This window comes from Sphaeramia orbicularis, chromosome 10, assembly GCF_902148855.1.
Source record: "Sphaeramia orbicularis chromosome 10, fSphaOr1.1, whole genome shotgun sequence".
Lineage (NCBI taxonomy): Eukaryota > Metazoa > Chordata > Actinopteri > Kurtiformes > Apogonidae > Sphaeramia > Sphaeramia orbicularis.
The window spans coordinates 52058243-52071459 of record NC_043966.1 but is presented as its reverse complement, the minus strand read 5'-3'; the positions used below and the strand labels follow the sequence as shown (position 1 = coordinate 52071459).

At 36.2% G+C, this 13217-nt stretch overlaps 1 protein-coding gene across 1 annotated transcript in view; it reads left to right on the top strand.

Annotated features, from left to right (window-relative positions):
- The window catches only part of gabra4 (gamma-aminobutyric acid type A receptor subunit alpha4), a 58446-nt gene extending 45585 nt beyond the window's left edge, over positions 1-12861 (top strand). Inside the window, exons 8-9 of the mRNA XM_030146188.1 lie at positions 1955-2211; positions 11473-12861. Of these exons, the coding sequence (XP_030002048.1) occupies positions 1955-2211; positions 11473-12012 (797 nt within the window). The 3' untranslated portion in view covers positions 12013-12861. The remainder of the gene's footprint in view (positions 1-1954; positions 2212-11472) is intronic.
- The last annotated feature ends 356 nt before the right edge of the window (positions 12862-13217 follow it).

Genomic DNA, 13217 nt, shown 5'->3' with positions numbered 1-13217 from the left:
TGCGTCAACTCCATCAAACGTACAATGGCCAAAAAATGTCATTGTACAATTAAGGCAGTGTTTTTCAACCTTGGGGTCGGGAGCCCACGTGGGGTCACCTGGAATTTCTAGTAACTGATAAAAATAAAAAATATATAGTGAGTTGAGAGAGACAATCCCAATACATAAAAGACATGACAAACTGTGGTTGTGAAACTGCAGCACTGTGGTTCTGTTTATCTGTCAAATATTCACTGTGGTCAGTTTCAGATGCTGCAGCTCTTTCATAATTCATAGTTTCAGTTCTTGTTTGTTCAGTATTAATTGTCCTCCTTGTAAATCACAGCTGGACTGACTGGACAGATCCTGACCAAGGAAAATCCCATTCTCCCTTTGTGCAGTAATCTACACCTGGATTTACTGCCTCTGTCCACAATAATATAAGTTATATAGACTAAATGTTTAATAAAATTAACATTTATTTGTAACATAGTACAGCAAACTATTACATGATCAAAAACTAATTAATTTTAGCAAAAACATTTGTGATTTAAGGTCTGATTGGACCCAAAAATTCAGCATAAATGAATGATGAATGAATGAATGAATGAATGAATGTTTATTTCAGTTAAATACAAAATACAAAACACATACATATTAAAAAAAACAACAAAACAAAACACCTACATATTAAAAACAAACAAACAAACATAAAATTAACACATTTTGTAACTGAAAAAGGAAGAAGCTGAAGCCGGAGGCTTATTTCTGCTTCTCCTATTTACATCCTTAGTCCATGTCCACACCTTAAATTGCAGCAGATAAATACTTAAACTTAAATTATACTACATTCAGTGTAATAAGTTATTTTGTAATCATATTACTTTCATAGCCCTTCATAATTTGACCAATTAAATTCTTTTTGAAACTCAACAGTGAGCTACACAATTTCACTTCATCCTTCAGTTCGTTCCATAGCTTGACACCAATAACTGAAACACTGTGATATTTAACGTTTGTTCTTACTTTACATTTTTCAAACACAAACATCCCTCTTAAATTATAATGTCCTTCTCTTAACTTAAAAATTTTCTGAATACAAAAAGGAAGGTTTTTACTTTTAACGCGAAACATAAATTCCATTGTTTTTAAATATACAATGCCAAGAAATTTTAGTAAACCAGATTCTACAAAAAGTGGATTACTTGATTGGAGATAACCAGCTTTGTTTATGACTCTAATAGCTTTTTTTTGGAGTTTAATTATTGGGTCTAAATTAGTTTTATACACATTGCCCCATATTTCCACACAGTATGACATATATGGCATTACAAGTGAACAGTACAACATATGCAAACATTTTTTGCTTAACAAGTCTCGAGTTTTATGAAGAATCGCAACAACTTTGGACATTTTGTGTTTGATATATTCTATTTGTGGTTTGTGGTAAATGAATGTTAGCTGACACCAAACAGGATCCACAGATCTAGGTTTGGTTTCCTGGATTTGTGGATCCATCTCCTTCTCTTTTCTTTGTCTTTCGGTGTCTGTAAATCGATAGCTCCCACTGCTTTAAGAACCTGTTCATACAATCAGTCTCACAACAGCTCTGCCCCATTTTGTATTAAATATTGTTCTTCAGTTTAGACAGTATTGAAGCCAACGCTGTCACTCATCTCCCTCTTTCTGCCACTCAGTGGGCGGAACCGTGGTGATGTCACGTGCATACCCTCTATTTTAACTCCTTACCTGTCTCTTTTTTGTAAATAGTTTTTCCTGTGCTTGGTGAGAACAAATAAAGAACACTATGCTCTGCACCTGGACATGTTGCCTCAGCTCTGCTCTGTTCCTCTGTGCCGCTGAGCAATAGGCCTACCGACGACAGCGTCATACTCTGAATAATAGCATAACAACAGTGTGCATGTGTATGTAATTACAGTCTGAGGTGTTGTTCTGTTTTTTTTAACCCTTGCAGGCATCACCACTGTTCTGACCATGACAACGCTCAGCATCAGTGCTCGCCACTCCCTTCCTAAGGTCTCCTACGCCACAGCCATGGACTGGTTCATTGCTGTGTGCTTTGCCTTTGTTTTCTCTGCCCTCATCGAGTTTGCTGCTGTTAACTACTTTACCAACACGGAGACTGAGCGGGCCAAGAAGAAGCCGGCCAAATGTCCCCCGGTGCCCCAGAGCACACCTGTCAAGGTCAAGGACACAGAGGAAGTGCTGCAGGTGATTTCTGTCTCCCTCAACACGGTCGCAGAAAACAATGTGATAGCACTTAACTTGAAGGAGCACTTACACAGCAAGACCCTCATTATGTGATTATTGTATGTAGCCTTTAACCGAGTCCTTTAAGTGGTCCTGCCTGAGGATTGTCAGCCAAGCTACTGCTCCTGAGAAAGAATCTGAAATAATTAAAAGTAAAAAACAGTGACCCCACACACACACACACACACACACACACACACACACACACGTACACACACACACAAATGAGTACACAGTCTGCTTGTGTTTGAATTAACAAAACATATTTAGGTTTTAGCACACTGGATCTTTTGGAAACATTCTGTATATTGTTCTCCCAGACTCCACAGCCCAGAAGTGGGTCAGTTTGTTTGGCCATTATTTATTTCAGTCATTGTTTTAAGGCCATGAGCCAAGGCTCTAATAGTTTTGGATTTTTCATTATAGTTTAGTTTTATTTAGTTTTGACTTTTTTTTTTTCCCTCAAATTCAGTTAGTTTTAATTTGTTTTTGGAGCAGGTTTGCTAGTTTTTATTAGCTTTTGTTATTTTCTAAATGCTTAGTTTTCGTTTAGTTTCAGTTTTTTTTATATTTTTTATCTTCCTCACCGTTGTATTCAAATAAATCCCAGACAGGACTCCCAACTTTAGTCTCCATGTTTCCAGGTAGAGTGGGGACCAGAAGACGACTGGAAACCACAAGTGAACACAAGTGACGGACCCTTAAATATCATATGGTGCCAGCAGCTAAAATTGCTAGAGTGAAATAAATTGATTTCGTATCAATCTGACACTGACAAAGACAAAAATGAAGGGAATTTTATCCATAATTTTTATATGTTTTAATTAGTTTTGTAAGCACACAATACAGTTTCAGTTAGTTATCGTTTTTGCTTTTAATTGTAGTTTTTATTTATTTTAGTTAATGAAAATGTTTTTACAATTCTAGTTTTCATCATTTCGTTAGTTTTCATTAATGATAATAACCTTGCCATGAGCAGAACCTTGAGTAACAGATTTATATGTTTAAGTTGCACACTGCAGACTAGTATTTGCCCAGCTGTTACCATTAAAATACAGAACAAATAATTCAGGTATTTTCCACCCAACTGAAAAGGTGACACTTCACTGATTATTAACTGGCATAAAAGAGTAGAGTTGGGCATTGTGGAATGATATGAGGGTTGTTAATCAGTATTTATTCATATGTATACTGTTTACATGTAAGAAAGGTGGTACATAATCTCACTGGGACTCAGGTCTAAGCAGTCAACAGTGGAAGAACCAGTATGCTTGGTTGGTGTAAGTGCTTTCAGTTGACAATTCACAAGGGGTTAAATTTATTTATTTAACTCAAATCCAAAGATTAGAGCAAGTTTACATAGTTTCAAATTTCAGTCCTCAGGGATACATTTAAGTAACGAACACATAAAATTAAGGTTCAAGGTTACTTTATTTATATCCATGGGTAGATTTGTTTTGCAGGCATAGTGATTGCTGTTGGCATTACAACAAAACATACGTATGTGTATACACTGAACCTGTTCAGCAGGTACTTGATTGAGTTTCAAGACAAAAAAGTGCTCGGTGTTCCACCATTCAACAGTATAGCAGCATGGATAAGTAAAAGAATAAAATAAATAAACTAGAAAAGCACTCAGAGAGCGCAGACCTCTGCCAAGGCAGATCAGCCCCCCCATCACCACCAAAATGTAATCATTTGTTCCTTGTGCCAGTATCAACATTTCCTGAAAATTTCATCCAAATCCATCCATAACTTTTTTAGTTATCTTGCTAACTAACCAACAAACAAACCCTGGCAAAAACATAACCTCCTTGGCAGAGGTAATAAGATTAAAAAAAAAAATAATAATAATAATAATAAGATGCAATAAAACATAATAAAAAACCTCAAGAAGATAAAAACAGCCTCTGGGATAAAAAACCAGGATAAGAACATAAAAATTTAAAATTAGAAGTCACAATAATAATAAATAGAGCAAAGAAATAGGATAAATAACTAAAATAATTTAATTAATAAAACAATGCATTTGATCAGAGTATGCATACAATTGCTGATAAGGCTCATGTCATTTCTTTTCCGTGTCCTAAATACTGTTTCAGCTCCTGGTCACAGGAGCAGAGCTTCATTTCCTGCTCAGATGTGTCCATCCCCTGGATGGAGCTGTGTTGGCATAAACCTTATTTACCTTCCTCTGAAGGGAACAGCACACATAAAGAGCTGACAAATGACAAAAGTCTGAATATGTGAAGCGCCTCATAAAACACTAACTCCAGGGCTGTCAAACTCATTTTAGTTCAGGGGCCACATACAGCCTGGTATGACCTAAAGTGGGCCGGACCAGTAAAATAATATAAATAATAGGATAATCATAACTTTTGAGGGAAAAAATTTTAATTCCGTAATGAAAATGTTTACATCTATGAATTGTACTCGAATATAACATGAACAAATATTGAACAACCTGAAAATTCTTTAGTAAAATAAGTGCAATGTTAAGAATATTACACCTTTGTTTATCATTTATACATGTACATCACAACTTCACAGTGGATCCACAAATACACAAAATGTTAAATAACAAGGAGAATATTATTAAAATTCCACATACTTTTCTTAAGACATTTTAGATATTCACATTTTCTGTAAAAGGCTAGTCTGTAAATGTAAATATTCTTGTGTAATGTAACTTTTTTTTTTTACATAGAAACAAAGAGAAAAAATTACAGTTTTCATTATTTATAGGTTATTATGATAATATTTTACTGGTCTGATCATTTTTAGATTGAAATGACCTAAAATGATTTTAATATCCTTTATTGTTAATATCTTCAGTGTAATTTTTGCATTTCACAAATTCATCCCAAGGGCCGGATTGAACCATTTGGCGGGCCAGATTTGGCCCCCGGGCCGCATGTTTGACACCTGTGGCTTATTCTGTTCCAGGGGAATTCATCAAGCTCTAGTTTAGCAGATATGGTGGGGGCTTTTTGTCATTTGTTTAACAGCTGTAACTTTACTTATCAGCATCATCTGCCTCCTCTGCTCTTTATCAGCACATGGAAAGTGACAGACACAAATCTGCAGGTAAATTATTAATTAAGAAAAGTGTTTAGTTACAAGTGGGCCAAAGCTGCTACTTTTTATGTGTGACTGTGATCTATTTTTATTCAAGATCCAGGGCTGTTATATGTCTAGTGTTTCCTCAATATCATATTTGAAGTCATATGACTTTTACATTAGCCTAGGTTGACATATGTCTTAATCCCGCACTGTCAGGAGTCATTCTGAATAGAAACATGGAAGAACACTGTGGTGAAGGTAGTCAGTGGTGTGACCATGAACGTGTTTGGGGCGACACTTAACACTGTAAAAGCAAAAGTTGAGGGGGGACATTGTATTGTGCTTGAAAGTGTATTGAAAGAATGGAAAAACTGGGCTTGCACTTCAATTCATCAATGTATAAATTAATGTAAAATTACTGACTTCCATTTGACCATATTGATATTGTACAAATTTATAAATAAATAGATAGATAGATAGATAGATAGATAGATAGATAGATAGATAGATAGATAGATAGATAGATAGATAGATAGATAGATAGAGCATAGTTTTGGATTTTTCATTATAGTTTAATTTTAGTTAGTTTTGGCTTTTTTTTCTCTATTCAGTTAGTTATGATTGGTTTTTAGAGCAGGTTTGCTAGGTTTTTATTAGTTTTTGTTATTTTCTGAATGCTTAGTTTTAGTTTAGCTTTAGTTTAGTTTTTTTTTTTTTTTTTTTTTAATCTTTTCTCTTCTTCTCCATCGTATTCAAATAAATCCCAGACAGGACTCTGCTGCTTTCTCCCAACTTTAGTCTCCATGTTTCCAGGTAGAGTGGGGACCAGAAGACGACTGGAAACCACAAGTGAACACAAGTGACGGACCCTTAAATATCATATGGTGCCACTAGCTAAAATTGCTTGAGGGAAATAAATCAATTTCATATCAATCCGACATTGACAAAGATGAAAACGAGGGGAATTTTATCCATAATTTTTAAACATTTAGTTAGTTTTATAAGCACACAATACCATTTCAGTTAGTTATCATTTTCTTTCTTTTAATTATAGTTTTTATTTATTTCAGTTAACGAAAATGTTTTTACAATTCTAGTTTTCGTAATTTCATTAACAATAATAACCTTGGTCTACACCCCTATAAATTTATAACTGAAGTAATAAAAAGTAATAAATATGTGTGTTTTAGGTCATTTCACATAGAGAGTAAAAGTAAAAAAAAAAACAACAACCGTCCCAGAAGGTTCGTTCTACAAGCTGAAAGAAATCCCTTTGACATATGATTGAATCGGTCTTCAAGAACATGCCATGCAAGTCTTTTAGAGCTTTTAAACAGACATGATAAAGGTATCAATCACCGTTCATTTGATGGGTTTCGTCAGTGTTTCTCAACCTTTTTTGGCTCGTGACCCCTTTTTAACATCACAAATTTCTGGCGACCCCAGACATTCAAAAAAGACATTTTTTTGCTAAAATTAATTTGTTTTTGAACATGTAATAGTTTGCTGTAATATGTTGCAAATAAACATTAATTTTAGAGGACATTTAGTCTATATAATGTATATTATTGTGGACAGAGGAAGTAAATCCAGGTGTAGATTACTGCACAAAGGGAGAATTTGATTTTCCTTGGTCAGGATATGTCCAGTCAGTCCAGCTGTGATTTACAAGGAGGACAATTAATACTGAACAAACAAGAACTGAAACTATGAATTATGAAAGAGCTGCAGCATCTGAAACTGACCACAATGAACATGTGACAGATAAACAGAACCACAGTGCTGCAGTTTCAGCTTCACAGTTTGTCATGTCTTTTATGGATTGGGACTGTCTCTGTCAACTCACCATATATTTTTTATTAGTAAGTTGTTGTTTTTTTTTAATCAATTACTAGAAATTTCAAGCGACCTCATTTCAATTCCAGGTGACCCCATGTGGAGTCCCGACCCCAAGGTTGAAAAACACTGGGTTAGGTTATATTTATGGTGCTTTCACAGAAAAGTGAAAGCTCCAAAAAGAGAGTGTTTTTATCGTTTACAAGATCCAATATGTTCCTTTAATAAGATCAGATAAAACACATGGGCCTTATGTTAACTGATCTCTGAGGCTGACATAACCCAGCAATACATATGACAGTTTTACACTAACTACTTTAAGTTGCCCCCTCCGGTCCAAATCCCAGTGTGGTGTAATCATGCCTGAATGCAGTATAGTGACAACAGCACTTCACTGGATTAGCAGGTTGCCAAGGCAACGCAGCCTGGGTACATCTGTATAGGTTTCAGAACGGCTCTGGCACTCGGGTAAAAAAATTAATACTCTTTTCCTTGAGAGTGGGTACTGTAGCGTACTCCTGGGCTCGGCAGGAGGGTCAGGGGGTGTTCCAGCTCCAGAGACGCCATAAAATAAAGTAAAAACAAACAAACAAACAAAAACTATACGCACACACACTCCCTGCACTTGGGGCGCAATAACACTGGGTCTTTTCAGTTTGAAGGGGGTGGATTACTCCTGCAAATGCCTCAGTACCAGCATCGTACTCACCCCGCTTGAAAACATCAACTCTCAAAGGATAAGCTCCTTTGACGCTACACTGCATTACCGCCCCAATGCACTGCTACCTACTTACTGTCTTAAGCTTGTGTGAAATGAGTGAAATCCTTGGTAAGTGACATCTGTATTGCACACACTCCAGATGAAGGCCATCTGTGTCGGAAGGGGATGTAATCAGATCAATATGACGAGGTTTATCTTTCATAGCCTGCGTTTCAAAAGGCTACAGCTAGTCGGACTTACCTTGAATAGAATAGAATAGAATAGAATAGAATAGAATAGAATAGAATAGAATAGAATAGAATAGAATAGAATAGACCAGTGTTTTTCAACCTTGGGGTCGGGACCCCACGTGGTGTCGCCTGAAATTCAAATGGGGTCACCTGAAATTTCTAGTAATTGATGAAAATAAAAAATAAAATAAAAATTAGCTACTAATAAGAAATATATCTTGAAATGAGAGAGACAATCCCAATCCATAAAAGACATGACAAACTCTGAAACTGAAACTGCAGCACTGTGGTTCTGTTTATCTGTCAAATGTTCATTGTGGTCAGTTTCAGATGCTGCAGCTCTTTCATAATTCATAGTTTGAGTTCTTGTTTGTTCAGTAATAATTGTCAGCCTTGTAAATCCAAGATGGACTGACTGTACATATCCTGACCAAGGAAAATAAATTCTCCCTTTGTGCAGTAATCTACACCTGGATTTACTGCCTCCATCCATAATAATATACATTATATAGACTAAATGTTGACTGAAATTAACATTTATTTGTAACATAATATAACAAACTATTACATGATCAAAAACTAATTAATTTTATCAAAAAAATGTCTCCGTTTTGAATGTCTAGAGTCACCAGAAATTTGTGATGTTAAAATGGGGTCACAAGCCAAAAAACGTTGGAAACTGCTGGAAACTGCTGGAATAGACTTTATTTGCCATTTGTACAGATACATAGCAGTATAGGAACAGTGGAATTCTTGTGCATTTCCCTGAGTCACGGAGTTAGAAAAAGATTAAGATATGAATAAAAAACAGAAACAAACAAGACTCAGATCGCAGACCTCCACCAAGACTGATCCCCCCCCCGATCACCACCAAAATTTAGTAATTTCTTCCTTGTGCCAGTATCAACATTTCCTGAAAATTTCATGAAAATCCATCCATAACTTTTTGAGTTATCTTGCTAACAAACAAACACGCAAACACGCACACACGCACACACGCACACAAACACACAAAGCAAAGTGATCACAATACCTCCTGGCGGAGGTAAACATAAACACAGCTAAAATATATAAAAACAGTTATTATAGAGAAAAGCACAAATACACATTTGTAAAATAGAGTACTGATCAGGAAAAAAAAAGTAATAATAATAATGATAAGAGTACTGAGAGGTAAAAACAAGTTATTGCACATTTGAATTAAAAGTACTAGAACGTAGAGCAGGTGGAACCATGTTAAATCAAAACACCCAAAAATCCTCCAAATTCTCATATTGTTAGTCATATTGTTTTCTGTACGATGTAAACTCTAAATCACCTACAGTTAAAGAAAGCAGCTAAACCATGTCTGTAACTTCTGTTCATGAAAGAGAAGGTACTGACTTTCATCGGTCAACTGGACTAAACGTCATCAGACATTTTAACAGTATCTTTTACTGAAGTAATAGAGTTACTTAAATATCAGATAACAGCATTTGAGGCTAGTATTAGTATTGATCTGTGACAAACACAATCTGATAAAAACTATAAATCACTACTACTGAGTTAACAAATAACCACAAAACTAAAACACAAAAGTGATCTCAGTGTCAAGATGATTATCATTAACGAAAACTAACGAAATGACAAAAACTAGAATCGAAAAAGAAATCTTGTTAACTGAAATAAACAAAAACTATAATTGAAAGAAAAAAACAATAACTAACTGAAACTGTATTGGTTGTTTACAAAACTAACTAAAACGTATAAAAATTATGGATAAAATTCCCCTCGTTTTCGTCTTTGTCAATGTCGGATTGATACGAAAGGAATTTATTTCACTCTAGCAATTTTAGCTGGAGGCACCATACGACACTGGACAGTCCGGATGGAAACATGGAGACTAAAGTTGGGAGGAAGCAGAGTCCTGTCTGGGATTTATCTGAATATGACGGCGAAGAAGATAAAAGATACGACAAAACTAAAATTAATACTAAAACTAAACTAAAAGTAAGCATTTAGAAAAATAAAGAAAACTAATAAAGATGAGCAAACCTGCTCTAAAAACGAATTGAAACTAACTGAATTAGAGGGAAAAAAAAGTCAAAACTAAATAAAACTAAACTAGAATGAAAAATCCCAAACTCTTAAAACCTTGGTCAGTGTGTCTGTCTGTTATGTATAGACAGTAAAGCACTCCTTTGAGCTAAATGTTAATACCTGATAACATTCTCACAATGAAAGCGCTTGATGTTTTGGGTATGGAATGGTTTGTTTCCAGCGTGACTTTAGAGGTCAGTTGTATAAATTCTTTAAAATAATGAATACGATTGTTTGTCTGGTAAAATCTCTGTCTGTTAATGTTGGTGAATGTGAACCAGAGGATGAGCTCATAATGCATTTCAAGCTGAAAGTACAGTAAATGCACACTTAAATCCGAATCTTTTCTCAACAATGTATGATCCTTTTTGTCCTACTGACTGCTATTTGGGTTTTTTAGTTTTGGCATGCGAGCATTTAGCTGTTATCACTCAAAATCCATTTCATCTAAAGCCTGCTACATACTCTGTGGGAACACAAGATTTTCTGCTCGCTCCCAGAGCTGCAGAATTATCTTCTAATGCGGTGTGTCAGAACTAGTGTGTAATAGGTCAGGTATGCAAAGTGGGTGTGGTTAATGCGGAAAAGCCCCCCCCCCACCACAAGTTTGGCTCATGAAGAATGAAATGTCCTGGATGGAACAAACTTTATTCTTGTTCTTGCCACAGTGAGGAAACTAGCAAATTTCTCTATGGAGGGTCTGCACATACGTCACTTCCCCCCAGGCCACGCCCCTCTAAGTCAGACTGAGTGTCTTAAACCAACCTGCTCAACATGACGGTGTCACCAGCTCAAATTGCTGGAGCGAAATAAATCAAGTTGATATCATTCCGACATTGACAAAGACGAAAACGAAGGGAATTTTATCCATAATTTTTATACGTTTTAGTTAGTTTTCTAAGCTCACAATACAGTTTCAGTTAGTTATCATTTTTTTCTTTTAATTAGAGTTTTTATTTATTTCAGTTAACGAAAATGTTTTTTCAATTTTAGCTTTCATCATTTCGTTCATTTTTGTCAGTGATAATAACCTTGATTTGAATATGACGGCGAAGAAGAGAAAAGATATAAAAAAAACTAAAACTAAACTAAAACTAAGCATATAGAAAATAACAAAAACTAATAAAAACTAGCAAACCTGCTCTAAAAACTAATTAAAACTAACTGAATTAGAGAAAAAAAAAGTCAAAACTAAATAAAACTAAACTAGAATGAAAAATCCAAAACTATTTGAACGTTGTACTGTATCAGTTCAATATTTCCGTTCATAAACCGCCTCTTTTGTCTTCACAGCAAAACCCAGATTCGAACGGCAACTTGAGGAAGCGGATGAATTACATTACCCACCAAGACGTAGGCGCTCACCAGAGGGCCCAGTCCACCACCAACATTTCAGGAGTGGGAAGGTCGAGACCGCTGCGACCATTCGCCGGCGGAGCCAACGGCAGCTCGTCCACGCTCTCTCGTTCCAGCCCCAAGTCCGAGAGCCTGCTGAGCGTGGCCTCGTCCTCGGCCCAGCTGGTGAAGAGTACGCCTCAGGCCGCTGCCTCCACACCGGACGTGATGGCGGCGACGCCGTGCAAGCAGAACGCCAGCTCCTCCTCGTCTCTGCAGCATCTGCTAGGGCCAAAGCTGGAGCACATCCAGATGATGGGCAATAAACTGGAGATAAAGCAGACCCCGTGCTCGCAGCCCACCACTGCTGGGATGGGTGGAACCAGCAAAATAGACAAGTACGCACGGATCCTGTTCCCAGTTTCCTTTGGGGCTTTTAATATGGTCTACTGGGTAGTTTACCTATCAAAGGACACCATGGTGGCTAAAGGTGGCTAAAATCTGATTGCAAAAAATGCAGAAGAATCATTTTCTTTGATTGATGGATGGAAATAAGGATTATGGGTATTTGCAAACAGTAACAGGAAACTGCGGTTCTTGCCAAACTTTTGACAAAATGTGCTTGCCGAGCAAATCCACAACCTGGAGAAGACATTCAGAATGTGTTTATTTTTTCCTTCTTAGGGTCCTCGTACAGCAAGCATGGGAACAAATCAACCAAATTAGAAATATCTGACTCAACATAAGAAAGAACACCTGCACAATACGGAATATGCTACTGTCCTCTTTTTATCACGCTACGTTGGACTGTAAAAGGTCTTCATCGGCTTCAACTGCCTGCTGATCCCTTTTGGCCTGCAGTCGAGATGAAACATGGGATTTTTTTCATTTTCCTATTTTTGTACCCTGCACTTGGTGAGATGTTTGGATGTGTGTACCACAGTCCTAAACAAACTGCATTACTGCTATGTAAATACATATCGTAAATATATATATTTATTAGGAAAACTGATTTATATTTCATGATTACAGTGTACTAACAATTGAATTCTTGTTGCTATGGTACCTGTGCAAGCAGGCAAGACAATGCCAAGGTAAATGATCATCAAGTACTAAAAGATTCTGGTGGTATTCACTTATTTTAATAACCTCTTTACAGTCACCAGGTTGAGATGTATCTAAGGGTTAGGATAAGGGTTACACCTGAGCTAAGCTAACTCATGCAGTTTAGACTGTGTTTTAGCCACATGCTAAACACGGAATGTAGATTTTATCTTTCAAATTACGTCGAATCCAGGTATTTTGTGCTTACAGTTCCTCTATTAGCCCTAATCCTAAACCTAGGGGTTAGGGCTGTGTATTGGCAAGAATCTGGTGATATGATACAAATCACAATACTAGGATCACGATATGATATATCATGATACTGTTAAAATGGCAGTTTTTTGTTTGTTTCTTTTTTTAAATGATTATTTCCTGGAAAAATTGAATTACACCAGAAGTATGCACAAATACTAAACACATTTTTATTTTATCATAACAGGATCTAATGTTATATCACAAAATGTTCCTGTGTTCAAACTGAAATTCTGTCTTACAGACATCACAGTTTAAGATCCTGTTCAAATGTTCAGATTCTATTAGTTCAGAACTTAGACCCCTTGCCTCACCGTACCCTACGGTGTTGGAAAGGTTCTCCCTAG